This window comes from Coffea eugenioides, chromosome 11, assembly GCF_003713205.1.
Source record: "Coffea eugenioides isolate CCC68of chromosome 11, Ceug_1.0, whole genome shotgun sequence".
Classification (NCBI taxonomy): Eukaryota; Viridiplantae; Streptophyta; class Magnoliopsida; order Gentianales; family Rubiaceae; genus Coffea; species Coffea eugenioides.
Window position 1 is genome coordinate 52358492 of NC_040045.1, and position 17748 is coordinate 52376239.

The window sequence follows — 17748 nt, forward strand, 5'->3', positions numbered from 1 at the left end:
CCATCACCATGGTTGGTTGTTCTACTTCTTTCGCTCCTCAAATCCTTATAAGACCTCTGCTTCAATGAAAATACTTCAACTCGAGCTCGAGTTTATTTGAACTCGATCAAATAGAGTTCAATCGCATATTCAAACTTCATTTTTTTCAGTAAATTTCATGCTTTTATAATAAATAATTAAAAATTATATTATAAATACACTGTTAAGTAAAGTTTGACGAATGCTCGAATTTTGATTTTTTTTGCTCGAATTTAACTCGATTAGTTTATCAAGTAACTTAAACTCAGCATTAACTGAATTCATGTAGATTCTTTGATCGAATTACTTGTAAGATCGAATTGAATAGCTTGAATGATTTTCACCCCTACTACTGCTGTATAAAACTTTCACACTCCTCAAATGTTTTTATAGAAAATAAAAACGACTCCAGTAATCTTTTAGTAGTAGTAGTAGTGTATTTTAGGTAGGCCCATCAATCGGGTTATATGAGTTGGGTTTTCATAAGTTTATGGTCAGCTTATTTAATTTAAAACATTTTTGGATATCGGGTCGTGAGTTTCGGATTAATAAATGTAATGATCAAACTCAACTTACAAAATATTTAAATTTTAAACCTTATTCGAGTTTAGTTCAAATTCACTTATTGCTCCTCAATTTTCTTCATATAATTACTATATCTATTGATTTATAAAACTAATTTAGCGTTCACAAAACTACAACATTAAAACTAAACATGAACAAGTAATAGATTTTAAAAAATACATAAATCAAGAATTTTTCAATAATATTTATATCTAATTCGTTCAAAATATATAAAAATAATAATAAAACATACGGTCATAAACCAATACATCTTCAAATGTTAGAACTTCTTCATAGTTTTGTGACTTGAATCCGAACATGTTTGATGATTTGTGTTTCTAGACAAAAAAAAAAAATCAACCAATATTATGCCAATACAAAAATTTACTCAACCAATAAGAAAAGTTAAAGTTTCAATTATGCATTATCAATATTGACTCTCAAGAAAACTAGTAGAAAAGTTTTCAAATGTATTTTTATATTTTGTAAATTGTATATATTTAGTATTTATTAATATTATATTTGGATATATATAATTATATATAATATCAAAATATAAATATTATATATATATCATTATATATACGTAATTTAAGAGTCGGACTTATATCGAATTTGAGTCTAATGAGTCCCAAGTTTGGCTCATATTTAATTCTGATATATTTTTTAGATTCAAACTCAAATCGACTTACTAAAAGGTCAACTCATCGAATTTTTTTTCAAGTCGAACGAGTCAAACTCAAGTTGATCCAACCTCATTGACGGTCGTAATTTTAAGCAAATGATGATGTTACTACTTCTTCGAAAAACCTCAATCACTTCATTCACTTTTCCACTTTTAAAAAGAGGACGGAGTGCCCCAAACTAATATTCCCTCCGTCCCACTTTGATAGTCCTGATTTTTTTTCCACACAGTTTAAGAAAAAGTAGTTAACTTTGTTGGAACAATCAATTTAGGTAGATATTTTCCTAAAATATATTCACATTAATTAGAGTACAACTTTATGAAAACTTGAATTGATGGTAAAAAAAAGAATCAACTCTCATTAAATGGAGCAGGTTTATAGTAACAACAACTTACATTGAATAAGGGTATTTTAGGAAAATTAAAATACAACTACATTCTTCAATTGAAAAGTGGATTACAATTTGGGACAGACGAAAAAGGAAAACAAGATTATCAAAGTGGGACGGAAGGAGTAATAATAATTGTATCAACTTGTAAATCGAGTTTCAGTTGATCCCTTTAAACCATATTTAAGAATGCTGGACGTATACCATGTCGTTATAGTTCCACTTAGTATCGATAATTTTCTACGAGAATGCATTTGATACTCATCCAACATAATTATAAAACTAGTGTGAATATCAGTGCTACGCACGTGCTAATATTATTAAAAAAATAAAAATAAAAAGGTGAATTAAAAAAGATTAAAAAATTGTACAAACACAATTAAAATATAGTATCTGTCTAACAATAGTTTGAAATATGATAGAATGTGTATATTATTCAAAATTTACCTTTTTTCGGAAGATAGATCCTGAAAAAATAATAAAAAATTATATTAGAAGATGAATGATATATGAATAAAAATAAATGTAATTAAATGTTGTTAAAATGAAATACTTACAAATATTATGCATTCGATTTTATAATCTTGCATGAAGGTGCGAACACTCTTCACACCAATCAACTTTTAATATGAAAGCCAAAATTGGTGATTTAATTAATTCTGTTGAATTTTGTGGAATGCGTACTACAAATGAAAATGCACGATCTTTGCATGAATTGATTCGTTGGTTGAACAACCTATCATCATTGTCCTGAGAATTAAGTACGTGCGAAATTCAAAATTAATGTATTTTTTTTACATAGTTTATAAATAGCATTATAAAAAATAAACATATATCAAGAAATTCTACATTTTTTGTAATTTTCTGAGATAAGAAGCATCACAACTAAATACGAATCGTGCATGTCTGTCCTGTAGATTAAGATGCATGTTACCGCTGGAATCTCTGATTTGTATGTTAACATTGTACCTGTTTGACAAATAAAATGTTATATACAATACAGAAAAATTTGTTGAAATTAAAGGTACATGAAATTAATTACCTAACAACAATATCGACCACGCCATTACAATGCATACACACTGTTTTTTAAAAATGACATTCACATAGTTGTTCATAAGTTTTGCATAACTCATAGAACATATTTTCTATATTAATACTCTGAATGTAAACAAGTATTCGAAAATATTTAATCTAGTAAGAATGAAAGAAGGTATAGGTTATGATTATAAATTTAAAAAATTTGTGCAGTAATTAAATTGAATAGAGTAAGTTTACCGTATGCATGATTGTATATTCGCATATCCATATTCTCTTTGAATTTGCTATCAACAATGCTTATAATATTGTAAAATTGTTTGACCTCAACCATGTAACTAACTTTCCAGCACATGTATCTTTTTCAAACCTATAATTTTTTGAAACACATGTTGATAAGAGTATGAAACAACATTAAAAGTTTGATGTAATGTTACTGATGAAACTCACCAACTGCGCAGGTATCGAACAAAATATAAATTGTAATTGATATACAATTTGCTAGCTCAAATTATACATAGTGATGGCCTTGCATAGTATGGTTATATTCGCTAAAAAACTATTCAAATTATATAGAATATAAGTAAAAGTATTTAATTTACCTCTGAAATTTTGTACGCAAATACCACATCCTAATAAAATATTATTTTTTTTAGCAGACTGATATTATAGGATTTGTAGTATATTTAATAATTTGATACTCAAATCATTGATGAGGCAAAGTTTGTCTAAATAAGTTTTACAGTGTCCTAACTCCTTGCAAAAGAAAAAAGCGCTAAATAGTCCTAATTGGCATCGCAAGTTACGGCAACGTGCCAGTGGCATCTAGGCCTAATTTTTTTTTTAGTCAAAATCTAGTCCTAATTGGTTCTGCTGTTTCTTGATCATGTTGTATGCTTGCGAATTAAAATTATTAAAATAGCATGTGAATGAGCATTTGTCTTTAATTAAGGAGTAAAAAGAATTTAAATATAAACAACAAACTATAAACGGTTTATGAAATAGATTATGGAAAAGTTTTAAATTTTAAATTTGACTGGTGATAGGGTTGGTTATAACCCACTACTTTTTATGTATTAAAATAAATACAAAAATCTAGACAAAAATCTATAACTCACTACTTGTTCCGCTTTTGGGATTTTTTTTTTGGATTAAATGTAGTAAACGCCTAAACTTTACATTTAGCTGCACTTTACCCCCTCAACTTTTCATTTAGTTGTACGTTTATGATTTCTTGAAACGTGATTGTAATTGGCAAAGCTCATTTGTAGGGGTGGTTATACGGTTAGTGTGGTGACAAATATTTCTTAATTATAAAAATATAACATTGTATTAAAATAACATACGAGTGAGCATTTATCTTTAATTAAGGAGTAAAAAGAATTTAAAGTATAAATAACAAACTATAAGTAATAACATGAAGTAGATAGTGGGAATCCTTTAAATTTTAAATTTGATTGGTGATAGGGTTGGTTATAACCCACTACTTTTTATGTATTAAAATAAATACAAAAATCTAGAAAAAAAGAATGAGAAGTTTGGAAGCCATCTATATCTATATGTATTCAGGAAGGGTTTTTTAGCAGAAACCTCTCAATACCTTCTAAACTTGTCATACTTTTTTCTAGATTTTTGTATTTATTTTAATACATAAAAAATAGTGGGTTATAACCCACCTTATCACCAATCAATATTCCCACTATCTCACCAATCAATATTCCCACTATCTCACTCCCAGTATCCCACTATCTTAATTCATCCTACAATCACTCCTACAAATTCTCTCCCGTTTCCCACTCCAATTAAGAGTCCACTCCAACTATCTCTTAATGACCCATTTTTTTTTAATTCAAAATTGCGTCTTCACATAACACAGGAAAATACCTGAAAGCTATCCCATCCTGGTACCAGAACTCCGGTGCTCTTCTTAGTACGCATCATACTTCTTTTCTTGAACCTTCGGCAGACGTCACGAAGCCGGCGGTGATTACCTTTCAATAAGTGACCCTGCTCATTTAGCTATTGATTAGTATTATTGTGTTTTTTCACCTTTGCCCCACTTATCTGCTGTCCCAAATTCAAGTTGTCCTATTATTTAATATATTAAAATTTTTCACTCAAAATTTGTAGGGAACTCATCTAAAGTTTCCTCACCATGGAATATGCCCGCCTACAAGCATTTCAACAACAACTAGATTTCAAACTCGCAAGATTGCAAAGGAGGAAATATTTGCTTAGAAAACGAAACATATACCGCAACGATTCCACACACCAGTTGGAAAAGTTTCAACAAGTTTGCGCTGACGAAAGAAAAATCTCAAATCAAATCCGAAGAACAAAATCCAGGCTACACTGATTAAAACGTCGTTCGCATCAAATTAAAAATTCCGGTACCGTGTTTTCTTTAAATATTATTCCCCATATTGTAATTCTTTTTATTTTCGATTATTTTCAATAATATAATATGTCTATAATTTTTTTCCAACCCTTTTACTGATCGACTTAATTAACTTATCGAGTTAATTCCCTCACCCTCTCTCTCAGTTTCTTATTTGTTTTGGGTTCTCTATTGATTTTGTAAATGTATTGATTTATTTCTTTTGTGAGCAGTAGTGGAAGATATTATGTGCAGAGACTCCAGCAGAAATCAACCTTCTTGCGGCCGGCTTAATTTTCCAGGTCGGTCCCCTCTGCCTTTTAAGTATGTTGTGCTTTTGCTTTGCTTTTTGTCATGAATGATATTGCATTGATTTTCTGATCATCCATTATTTCTGAAATTTTTTTACAAAATCCTATGAACGGTTGTTTGCTTATTGTTACAATGTAAAGCAAAGATAAAAAGGTATTGCTTACTTATATAATTGCGGATGGTATAGGTTCATGATTGAGGGTTCTACTATTTCTAACATAAATTGTATATTATAAAAATTTATTTGTTTGTATTACTGAAATTTTTTTAATTATTTTTTATTGCACATTTATCACATAAAATAGGTGTTACGATAGTTATTTTCATAATTTTATTCCAAAAATGATCGTGCATGAAATAAAAAAAAGATTTTTTGATAATTAAAAAAAATAATTAAAAATGGTTTATAATTGGAGAAAAACAATTCAGATACTACTAATAACTAAGGCACTATACGCCCATTATTAAAATTGGATTAATTTTTAATTTCGTCAGAAATCCTTTTGGCAAAATTGCATTCTAGCCTTTCTTTTCTTTATCAACAATGACAATTACAACTACGTGATTCATCTATCTAGCAACAGCACAATTCAACTCATGGAATAAATAGTTCATTGCTTAAAGTACTTAAACGAAAGGTTAGAGCCAAGTCCTACTTAACACCTGCAAGTAATATATTACAATTAGAAAAAAGAAAATGATTCAAGAGGAGCAAAAAACTCACCAAGCCCCTGACATATGTGCAATCGTCAAGGCACTTTTGAGCATTTAAAACTGCATTCCTTAGTTCAGGTAACCACTTCTCTGTAATTGTTTTCATTTGATTACAATGCAATTCTATTAAATTCTATTGATGCTATTTCTATATTAATAATTGTATTTTTTCGGTTAACAGTTCTCATACAATTTATCACTATTTACACATAAAATAAATACATAAACTATTGATTTTTAATTTGATATATATTTTATTTCTAGATCAAAGAAATGAAAAATCTAACTGTCCTCAAGATTGCCAGGCATCCACATCACCAATGATTTTGCGTGATCATGGTAAATATACAGTTTCTTATATCGTCATACTCATCTTACATACACATTTTTTGGCTGCACTATCTTGCTAAATCAACTATAGATACAATACAATACAATTGTATTACAATTGTTCGATTACAATACAATTGTATTACATTCTATTGATGCTATTTATAGACAACTTAGCAATTTTATAGATTAGCAATTTATTTTATTTTATAGATTACCAATTACTACATGTACCAAAATATATTTATATAGGGATTACTTCATTAACTATGGGTGCTAATAACAATTCAATTGGTGCGTATTTTTCATTTGATTAGAACACAATTGTATTAAATTCTATTGATGCTATTCTATATTAACTATTGTATTTTTTTGTTAACAATTCTCATACAATGATAAAAAAAAATTCTCATACAACCGAAAAAAGATGGTTCTTGAATGATATATACATTCTATTATATTTCAAACTATTGTTAAACAGATATTATATTTTAATTTTATTGGTAAAATTTTTTCACCTTTATTTGTTCACCATTTTATTTTTTTTTCCAATAATGTTAGCACCGTGCATAGCACGGGTATTCCCACTAGTTGAAAGAGTATCTGTAAAAACTCCTTCTGCAATACATATAGATATAGATGCTCAGAATGTTCGAACGCAATGGTTTATATGATACCTATTTGTCGCTGATTTATGATAGTTTTATACTAAACAACACGCAATTTAAGTGACAGATACAAATTAAAAGATAACCCACCACCTTAAAAATGTAATAACACTAAGATGAATTGTATAGATAAGCTTTCTGATTTATAGGTTACTTAAATTAACTAGATTAGAGTTGTAATTTACGACTAGATGTACTATCAGAAGTAGATGTGGGCATGGGTCGAGTATCCGTCCCTCATATGATTTGGCTGATCCGACCCTAACATACTAGATCAGTCATTTTATGATAATAATTCGCTCATAATGTCTTCGAGTATCCGTTATTCGGGTATGAGTCCCCGAAAAAAAAAAGGGTCATATGGTACCAACCCCTAAAAAAAATATACTTTCTAATTAATATTGGTAGAGATATTATAATCAAAATCCATACATAAACATTTGCACACATTTCATCCAATAATTAAACCAATCTCAAAAATTTAGTACATGTTAGTAGTATAATATCTAATAGATAAAATGAAGTTTCGTGATAATTTTATATACAACTTAAGCTAAAAATACAAATTAAAATAGTGAACATCAACTCTATAGGTTCATCCTTCTATAACACGACAAAAACAAAGATAACAAGCATTCAACAACTTTCTAAACTTTCAATTTTCAACATTAATAATAGCATGCTCATTTGCCAAACCTGGAATTTCTATAGAAATAAAGGCAATCAAAAAAGAAATTAACACAATTGAATGAATAAATAAGGCAATTTTCTTAAAAAAAAAAAGAAATTGAAACTTGTTCTTTAATTAGGGTTAAAAGAAATGAAAACTTGCCGTGAGTCACTTCACTTAAACTTAGTGTTAAAAATTATAAAATTATAAAATGAGTCATAATTTTTTAATATTTATATAATATATCATGTGGGTCGGGTATCCGCGATTTTTTTTGGATCTGTATCTGTATCCTTTTTTTGCTAGTAGTACCCGACCCTCATATGTCTCATTAAGAAAAATCGGATCGGATATCCTATTTTTCGGATCAAATTAGATTGGATGTTTCGAGTTTTCGGATCGACAAGTATTTTTGCCCGCTCCTAATCGAAAGAGTGTTTACTTATGTGCAATAAAATTAAAGTACAGTTTAATTGCCAACATGCTTATCTTATAACTATAATTGAGATGTTATATTATGGTTCGAATCATTAGATTGGGGAATAAAATGAAGAAGGTTCTTACTCAGTTGTTGTCTACAAAATCTTTAGGTAATTATGGCTCTTCTTAAAAATAAAAGAAGTGCTTACTCATATATTATTTATCAAAACTTGTTGCATAACAAATAGGTACTCATTATATACTCTCATGATTCAATTATGAGAGGACAAAAGTACAAAATTGTAGTACCTGATTAAAATTGTCATACCCTTACAAAAAGTCAACACAAAAAAAAATCATGAAGTCCAACGATATACACACATATTTTGTTTCCTAAAAGATAAAATAGATTTTGAGCTCGACCGAGTATAGGAGTGATACAGGATACCCAAGTACAAAAATCGAACTCGAGTTCCTAAATATATTCAAGTTGTTAAATCTCGACTCCAGGTTAAATTGAAATTTTGGTCGAATAAACTTGTGAATAACTGAATTGGGCTCGACTCATTTACATTTCAACCCGTTGTGCGGACAAATTGTATGGGCTAGATGGACGGTTTGGCAAGCATCATTTAAATACCAGCCCAACATAACATTCAACCTAAACTTTGCTGCCTGTCCAGGGGTGCGATGCGGGAATCCTGAAAATGGGGGGAAAATGATAAATAAAATTTCTCCTTTTTTTTTTCAGCGTTCCCTCCTTCGAGCTCTTGCACATCTTGGTGCTCCGCTCCATCAAAGCTTAGAGGATGGTCATGGCTTCTCAAGAGTAGCTCTAACCTTCGACTCCCAACTCCCAAGTCCCTCCCGCCCATCAAATTCCCACAAAATTCGATATTCATTTCCGCCATTTTTAGTGTCGAGAGCCCCAGCGAAATTGATCTCTGCTATTTTATTTTTGGGTTGCGTAATTACTATAGGTCGTTGGATCTGGGATCTGGGAAATCAGTCGAGTCTATTGCTAGCATGAATGGTGCAAGGGCTCCCAAATACGTATGACATATGCCTGCTACTTGGCTTAGTGAGTCTCTGTAAGTTGGGCTCTACTCAACCACTTTCACTTGTTCTGTCTGTTGATATTCTAAATTTACAGTAGTATTCTGACTTTCTCTGCTCGCTGTTGGATTTCTTTTTGTGCATCAACGAAGTAAAAAACATGTCTTCGCAATTCGTTGGCACAACAGTAGGTTCGTTGGTTTTATTACAAAAATGTGAAATTGAATCCATGAAACTAGTATCCCGTCAAGGGAAAAGCCCAGAAATTTGCAAATTTTGAATGGCGACAGCTCAGTTTCTTTTCCTTAGCCGCAATCAGATGTATCTTGATGAGCGTCTGTTATGCTCTTTTATCTCCCAAAAGCTGTACCTTTAGTTTCAATTTTGACTGGACGGGAGGTTCCCCCAGCCTGCTTACCTATGCCTTAGTGTGCTTGTAAAAAATGCGGCTTAATTTAACTTGGTACATCATGAAAACGAAAATAAAAAACAAAAACAAAAACAGAAGAAACTAGCCAACAGTCGTCATATAGGTTCTCCTTGGTTTTTCAGCCAACGATTTGATTCCTTTCCATAATATGCTTTTAGTTGTTTGAGGAAATGCCATTTTTGTCATTGTGGTTCTCTCCGCATTTTCGGGTCCGAGCTCTCATTTTTGCTTTCTCTTCTTCTTCCAACAAAATTTGTCTTTGTTTATTATGTTTAGATTTCGATATATTGGAAGGCTAGGGCCTTGCAAGTCATTGAACTCTCGTTTCAATTGGAAGTCCCCGTCGAAGCATTTGTTTACAAAAATCTGCATGGACAATAATCAGTGCATTAGTTCGAAGTGGGATCCAAGAGGAGCTTTAATCGTCTTTGAAGGTCTGGACAGATGTGGAAAGACGTCGCAATGTAGCAGACTTCTTTCATCCTTGGAGAGACTGGGACATTCAGTTGAATCTTGGAGATTTCCTGATAGAGATACCGGTGTTGGCCAGATGATTTCATCTTATCTTTCCAACCAATCACAGTTGGATGATCATGCCATTCATTTACTCTTCAGTGCAAATCGGTGGGAGAAAAGGTTGCTGTCCCCTTCTGGTTGCTTCTATTTCTGTAATTCTGTGTTGGAGACATATGAGGTTACTAGTTGACATGTAATTACACGGGTCAATAGATCAAAATTATTAATGTTACGTTCACCGGAAATTGCAATCCCATCTTTAGTAGTCTTCTTGCGTCGTGCAGTATAAATAGTCCTATCTAGGTTAATTGCATGCTTCTGTTGTCTTGATTTTAGAAGTGACTCAAAACTGGTCATGTAAGTAGCATATAAAATAGTGAACCTGCAAAAGAGTTTGCAGTAACAAGTTACAGAAGTGCATTCTGGGTTTTTGGATGTAGTTGGTGTTAGACCGATTGGATAATGATTTGATGTCTTTTTGTGGTGAAACATGGATTGCTGTTCTATAGAGTGAGTATCAGGTCTGCAGATTGGTGTCTCTGTTGCTAAAAGGAGGGTTGAAACTTCTGAATTGTGATTTAAACCAATTTGAGGAAACTGTAGAAATCAGCTGGTAAGATAGGCGAGAAAAACAATTACCTAATCAGGCTGGGATGCAGTATCACAAACTGAGCTCGGTGAAAAGTCTTACATTAGTCTTGCACTTACCTGAAATTAAGGGCTTGGTTGTAACAGTCACTTTAGTTATTTTTCGGCCGGTGCAACTGGCTCTTACAACTATAGCTGAGTCTGGTTGAAACGGTCTATGTGTGACTGTGCAGATACTGTTTGCATACAAAGTGAATTTTAAGTGAAGTATTTGTACTCAGTTATTGGATGATTTGTTGCAGATCATTAATGGAAGCTAAGCTGAAGAGCGGAACCACTCTCATCGTTGACCGGTATGCCTATTCTGGGGTAGCTTTCTCTTCTGCCAAGGGACTTGATATTGAATGGTGCAAGGTAAAGACACTTCTAGTTTGCTCTGGCATCTAACTTTGGATTACTTAGTCGTAATGCTCCACTTCTTCTGCAGGCTCCAGAGTTGGGGTTGTGGGCTCCAGATTTGGTGGTTTACCTTGACATATCACCAGAGGTAATCCTTAATGAAATCACTTGATCCAGAATAAGAGTTATGTGTTGTGCTTGATCTCTTACAGAAGTCGGCATATTTGTAGTAGATATGCTGTTATTCTGGCAAATCTTTTGTTAGATGAATGAGGAGAAAGACTGATTTGAGTACCTTATTTCTCAATGAGGGATGTACTTTGTTCTCCATCCGAACTGTGTGTCCAAGTGCGACTTTTTATAGCAATCGGACCTCTTATTCATGTTTATCTTTCATCTTTGGTTTTTGGTGGAAACTTTTGTATGAAAATAAGTAATATGTTTATACTATGTAAAATTAAATGCTTTAAATGATTAGCATAAAAAAGTGCTGTTGACTTGAGGATTAAATGACGACATTCACTTGGGATGGGCGTACATTAATTACTCTCATTATGTTTTTTTTTTTTTTAGCTGCATTCTGAGTGGTGTAGATGGTGCTTGCCTAACACCACATTTGTTTGTTAGAATTGGTAACAGTGTTTAATATGAAAATATCTAAACTCTTCAATGTGTACTTCATTGAAAAAATGCACTCACCTGGTGGTGCTTTATCCATGTTCAATTGGATTCCATGGATTTAAAGGACTGGTTGTCGTTTCCTTTATATTCTGGTGTACCCATACGAAAAGCAGCACACCTGTCATTTATGTATGCCACGCTAAGTTGATTGATCGTTTTGGGAAATAACAGAAAGCTGCTGAAAGAGGAGGTTACGGAGGGGAGAGATATGAGCAGCTTGAATTTCAAAGGAAAGTTGCACAATCTTACCGGGCACTTTCTGATGCATCTTGGAAGGTAATAGATATAAAGCTCCAGTCGTTTCATTCTTTTTTCTCGATGCAGAAATGATCTTTGTGTTATGTGAGGAACTCCAGGTTTTATAGAGTCTACAAGTTATTTTGGTGCCGTTAATGGGCGATTACCTCAAGGCCTTTGCCTTCTGTGCGTATCCACAATTTTCAAGAAATGCTGATTGTCATATGGATGATGCTATGTTTGTGTAAAAGTTTATATGCTGTGAATTAGGTGTCCTATCCATTTTGTCATGTTGAGGCCATTAAACAGATGTTCTGGGCTTACAAGTTATGGGGCTGGAGCATTCTCCATATTGGCGATGATCTTATTTCTTTTGTTATTCGTAGGTTATTGATGCCACCCTGCCTATCGGAGTTATTGAGGCACAGCTAAGAGAAATGGCGGTCGATTGCATCAGTACATGCCAAGAAGGCAAATCTCTCTCGGAGCTCTGGTCTTCTTAATTGCACGTGTTCATGTCCTCTGGTTGTTTGGAACGGTAAAATTTGTGGGTCAAAGTGTGAAAAGATTGTTGGAATCCACCTTTTTATTTCACGTAATATTGTTCATGCCTTCTGATTCGGAGTCTTCTGATTCAGTGTGTTTGGATAGCTGAATTATTTTATATAATATTTTACTTGTATCATAAATATATTTTTCAATTCATTTTTTTTATCTTATATACATCACATCACAAAAAGTTTTATAGTAATTATTTCAAATAATACTCCACCTAAACATATAACTCCAGGAACGTGTGAATTGCTCTGTGAAGATATAAAATCTTATATTGACTTGGTAGAGCCAACGAATCGAATTGATGGGGTCTCATCTTGGTAGAGCCAACGAATCGAATCGATTGGGTGCGTTTAAACTTGGCAAAAATTTTCCCTGTTGCGGCATAAATGAGCGTGCTTGGGTGGGAGATTATTTGTGATAATTTTTTAAAAATATATTATAGGTGTTATTTTGCTTTGGAATATGTGACATGAAAAAAAATAGTTGAAAAATGTGTTTTTAGTACAATTAAATAAACCTTTGCAAATAATAAGCTATACAAATAGACTCAATGAGATTGACAAATTTAAAGGGCTAATTTTTTAAAGGAAAAATCGTTCAAAACGTCTCTCACATTTTATAAAATGATTTTTTTCGTCTCTCAATTTTAAAAGCGTAATTTTATGTCTCTTACAAATTCACATTGGTCAAATTTGATCTTTACTTAGGTTTTCGACTAGTTTTTGATCCGAAAATGATTACGTGCAAGGCACGTAATCCTTTTTTGAGGGACAAAATTATCAAATCAAATTTCACATAATTCAATTTTTTCGTCTCTTATATTTTACAAAATGAATTTTTTTGTCTCTCACATTTTACAAAATGAATTTTTCCACCTCTCATTGATCATGTGTACGAATAGTTTTTTTTTAAAATCCATATATATATTTATTTGATTTCATTTGAACAATATGAATATTATGTAATATATCTGTATTTGATTTCATCTACAATTACAATTAACTTATTCAGATGAAATTAAATAAAGATATATTGCATGTTATATGTACTGTTTAAATAAAATCAAATAGATATATATATGAGTTTTCAAAAATAAGAAAAAACTATCATACACATGATTAATGGCAGGTGAAATTATTATTTTTCAAAAAGTGGGGGATGAAAAAATTTATTTTTTAAAATGTAAGAGATAAAAAAATTCATTTTGTGAAATGTAAGAAACTATGGATCAAATTATGTAAAATGTGTTTGACAATTTTACCCCTAAAAAATGACCATGTGCAAAGCACATGGTAGATTCCGATAAAAAATTAATCGAAAACCTAAATAGGGATCAAATTTGATTAATATGAATTTATAAGGAACGTAAAATTATATTTTTAAAAGTAAAGGACGAAAAAAGTTATTTTACAAAATGTTAGGAGCGATTTTCCCTTTTCTAAATTTCGCTTTAGATTTATAAAAGCTCCCGTAAGTGTGATTTTAGGTTCTAATAAATATTACACCCTCCTCCCGTATTTACATAATGGAAACCCAACCCAAGAGCAGAATTTCCTATTGTAACAAAAAGTACCTCTGCTACTTTCCATCAAATTAAATAATAAAAAAACGAAAACAACCATCCACCAGCTTCCATGCTGTATTTTGCCAATTCAACCATACAATTTCTTTCACAACCTTGTCCCATCTTCCGCACTTTAAAAAGATCTGCTTGGGTTGGGACCCCCCAGTTTTTGACAAAGGTGCTCCAATTTTAGCCTTTAGGGCTCCAATGTAACCTTTTGCATTTTTCCAGACAAAACTACCCTCAAACCCAATAATACTACTATAATCTTTACAATAATAAAACCTGTGTAGATAGTTAATTTGGTGTTAATTTTATTTTAACTTGATGTTAACTTTATTTATTTCCAAATTTACACTTATCTCTATTATCCATTAATCATTATCTCTATTATCCATCTGTATTATTCATGATCCTTATCTCTATTACATAAATCCTATATAATCAAAACTATTATCAATTGACACGCAAATCCTATTCAATCAAAATTATAGTAAAGTTTTATATAAACACTCAAAAAATACACATACCAAACCAACAATCTAAAAACTCAGCCTCTCGACCATCAAAACCCCTAATCTTCTTTGTTCATGCATACATTATCTATGATCATATCATGGAAAACAATTCAAATTTTCCCTCTTCATAACTCAAAGGAAAACACATATTTGAAACCGATTTCATAACTACATTTTGGAATGATTTCTTTTTGTAAATCTTGGTCTCAGGAAGACACTAATTTGATTGTCTGATAAGCGCGCATAAGGCTGTAAAAGAAAGACATCGAACTTTACAACTACTAATTAATTTTGACTCAAAATTTTCAGCTTCAATTGAATCAAATAGGAGTTCAAAATGTCAGCTTGGAGTTCAAGTCGATTTTTCTATTCTATAAGCTCAAAACTTTCTATTCGATTTTTCTCAGCTTTATATTTTTTTTCAATTTTTTTTTTGTGTCTTCATTCTTTTGCTAGAAGTTATAGTTCTATGTAGCATGTGAAGTATTAGAGTAAAATTAGTACTACCAAAAGGGATAAGTGTAATTTTTTAAATCTCAAAAGAGCTTCATGCGATTGTCGTAAAACTTAACTTAGAGGATGTTTATGAAAATTTTCTAATCCAGAATCACCATATGCTGCACTAAGATAATTTCTTTACCTAGAAGTTTGCCTTGTGCAGCTTATGAAAAACCAACACCAACGAGGATTTTACATGAGAATTTACCAACACCAATGAGGATTTTACATTGTGGTTTAGGAATAAAGCATGAAATTCGATGGGTGAAAAGACTGTAATGAACTGGGTATGACGTTCTACAGTGTCTCGCAATATTGAATATCAGTTCAATGATCTACTGCTGATGCAACATGGATGGGTCAGTTTTCAATTTCTGTTTGCTTTGTGATCACTGTTGCAGAAAGTAGCAAGTTCTTTTAAAGGTAAATGCTAGCAACCTAAGTTTTGCTTTTGGGATTCCAAATTCATCAGAGATGATTACGTTTTCTTGCATGAGAAGGGCTTTTTTCACGCGCAGTCTTTAATAATTTGCTTGAACATAAACTTTTTTTTTTTGAAAAAAAAATCGATATTGCTTCATCAACCGATCGATGCAGAAATATTTTTTGCACCCAAATGTATATAGTCTGGTTCTTGAGGACCAAAAAAAAAACAGAAAAGAAAAGTTCCGGTCCATTAAATTCAGATTAGACTAGGAACAGTTTCGAAGTTGCTGCAAAAATAACAAATTCTTCTGATTGACTCACAATTTAGGTTTAAGACTTTTTCACTTTCTTTCTTGCACGTGAATTTATGCAATGAGATACTGCCAGCGAATTCATTATCTCACATTCGAATTATGTTTTTACCATCGTAAAGTACTATCAAATATTGCTAATCTGTTATAGATTGCGTGCCTAACAAATATTTGCTCGTGATATGAACTAATAATCTAAAACAGGTATAATTTTCAAAGACATTCAAATGTAGTTTCAATAAATAAAAAACAAAGAACCCAAAAGCTTCGTTCAAGCCATCAAAAAGTAATTTTTCCTTTTAAAAAATCAAAGTGAAGTTGAGTTTGAAGCATAAGGAAAGCAACCTCGTCTCATTTGATTTGCCCTTATGGGAGAAAGGTCCACAAATGGTCCAACTTCATCATCAACTGGACGACTCAAAACAGACAGGTTTGACGATTTTTTTTTTTTCGTAGTTGGAATAACGTGGAGAAAAATGTTTCTCATGCTCTACTGGTGTTGATAAAATATTGTCATGTTTTGGCCAGGTTAAACCAAAGCTCGTTATTCTTAGAACTTGTTAACCTTCGAAATTTTTTTTAAAAAAACATTTTTGGGAGGGGACTTTGGAAGGTTGGAAGCAACGCAAGATAAACAAACACGGCAATTAAGAGGGAGAAAACGAAAAAAAAGTGCAACCTTAACATCAGATATTGAGGTTCAGTAGCCTGCACGACCTTATTTGAACAGGATCTGTTCTATATGCCGTACCTCTATGTGCTTGAGTTCTAAGATTCAGTAACCCGCATAAGTTTGAAGGCCCAAACTGAGTGAAGCGTTGATGTCTAGTTTCCATGCAAAGCCACCGAAGTCCATCCTCCATACGTCGCAGGGAATGACCCTTGAACACTTGTGGCCATCCCAAACGTACTCAAATCTCACCGTGCACGCAAACGAAGGATCCCAATATGGCAAGTACTCTTGTTTTACCACCAACTCTACTCCCAACTCCGTTGCCTGATGATGATGTTTTTTATGTTCTTGATCACTTATCACCAGCTTCTTAAACGCCTCGTTCACCCATTGCACCTTCCCTGAAAAATCCGATACAAATCCTGGACAGGGATCTGCGCAGATTTTATTGATCTTGTCCACGTCCGAAAACCCTAACCCTAATCCATCCAACTCCATGCATGCCTTTGTCAGTACTCTTTCCACGATAACCCTCGATTCAATCATAGCGACCGGCTTCTCATAACCAACAAAATCGTTAGAACTCGATTGACTAAGACATCTAAGGTCGGGATTTCTGGGATAATCCTCAGCATTAGAGCACCAAACTTGGCCAGTACTCTTCAAGTCCTGCTCCTTATCATCATCTGATCTTTTCGGTAGCAGCTGAAGCGTCACCAAACTATCGTCCCTCGAACTGGAACCCTGCTCGCTGGTTAATGATGACGGTTCAACAGGCGATTTTCTATTGCGCCTCTCTCTCTTGGGATTACGAAGTTGACTATTTTTTCTATTTCCTGCATATTTCTTCTTTTTAAGTACTCTTCCAACACTTTTGCCGTCTGTTTTTTCGGGCAGCAAGTGGGTCGAGTTGGCTTGACCGTCGATCGGCTTTGGGGCTATTGGCCGGAACCTGAGCATCATCCGATAATCTAAGGAATTATCTGGGAATGAACAAAAGTCAGTCTGCCTTCCACCCATATATCGGAGTCACGTCCACCAATAAAATCTCCCAGACTAGTCTCTTGTCCCCTTGTCCAGATCCATAGCGGTCAATATGGAGGTCTCA

General features: G+C 32.6%; 2 protein-coding genes across 2 annotated transcripts; one reads left to right on the forward strand and one right to left on the reverse strand.

Moving 5' to 3' along the window:
- Window positions 1–8930: 8930 nt before the first annotated feature.
- LOC113753127 (thymidylate kinase-like) lies at window positions 8931–12704 on the forward strand. Its single transcript, XM_027297224.1, has 6 exons — window positions 8931–9276; window positions 9948–10307; window positions 11078–11189; window positions 11263–11322; window positions 12027–12131; window positions 12479–12704. Exons 1-6 carry the CDS (start codon window positions 9248–9250, stop codon window positions 12593–12595), a joined length of 783 nt encoding a protein of 260 aa, XP_027153025.1. The 5' UTR covers window positions 8931–9247; the 3' UTR covers window positions 12596–12704.
- Window positions 12705–16742: 4038 nt separating this feature from the next.
- Window positions 16743–17660, reverse strand: LOC113752870. Its single transcript, XM_027296912.1, has one exon. It carries the CDS (start codon window positions 17658–17660, stop codon window positions 16743–16745), a length of 918 nt encoding a protein of 305 aa, XP_027152713.1.
- Window positions 17661–17748: the final 88 nt, after the last annotated feature.

Coding starts and splice junctions, on each gene's coding strand:
- LOC113752870 (XM_027296912.1), bottom strand. CDS start 17,660: ATGGGTGGAAGGCAGACTGACTTTTGTTCATTCCCAGATAATTCCTTA.
- LOC113753127 (XM_027297224.1), top strand. CDS start 9,248: ATGCCTGCTACTTGGCTTAGTGAGTCTCT. Junction 10,308..11,077: donor GCAAATCGGTGGGAGAAAAG/GTTGCTGTCCCC, acceptor GATTTGTTGCAG/ATCATTAATGGAAGCTAAGC. Junction 11,323..12,026: donor ACCTTGACATATCACCAGAG/GTAATCCTTAAT, acceptor GGGAAATAACAG/AAAGCTGCTGAAAGAGGAGG.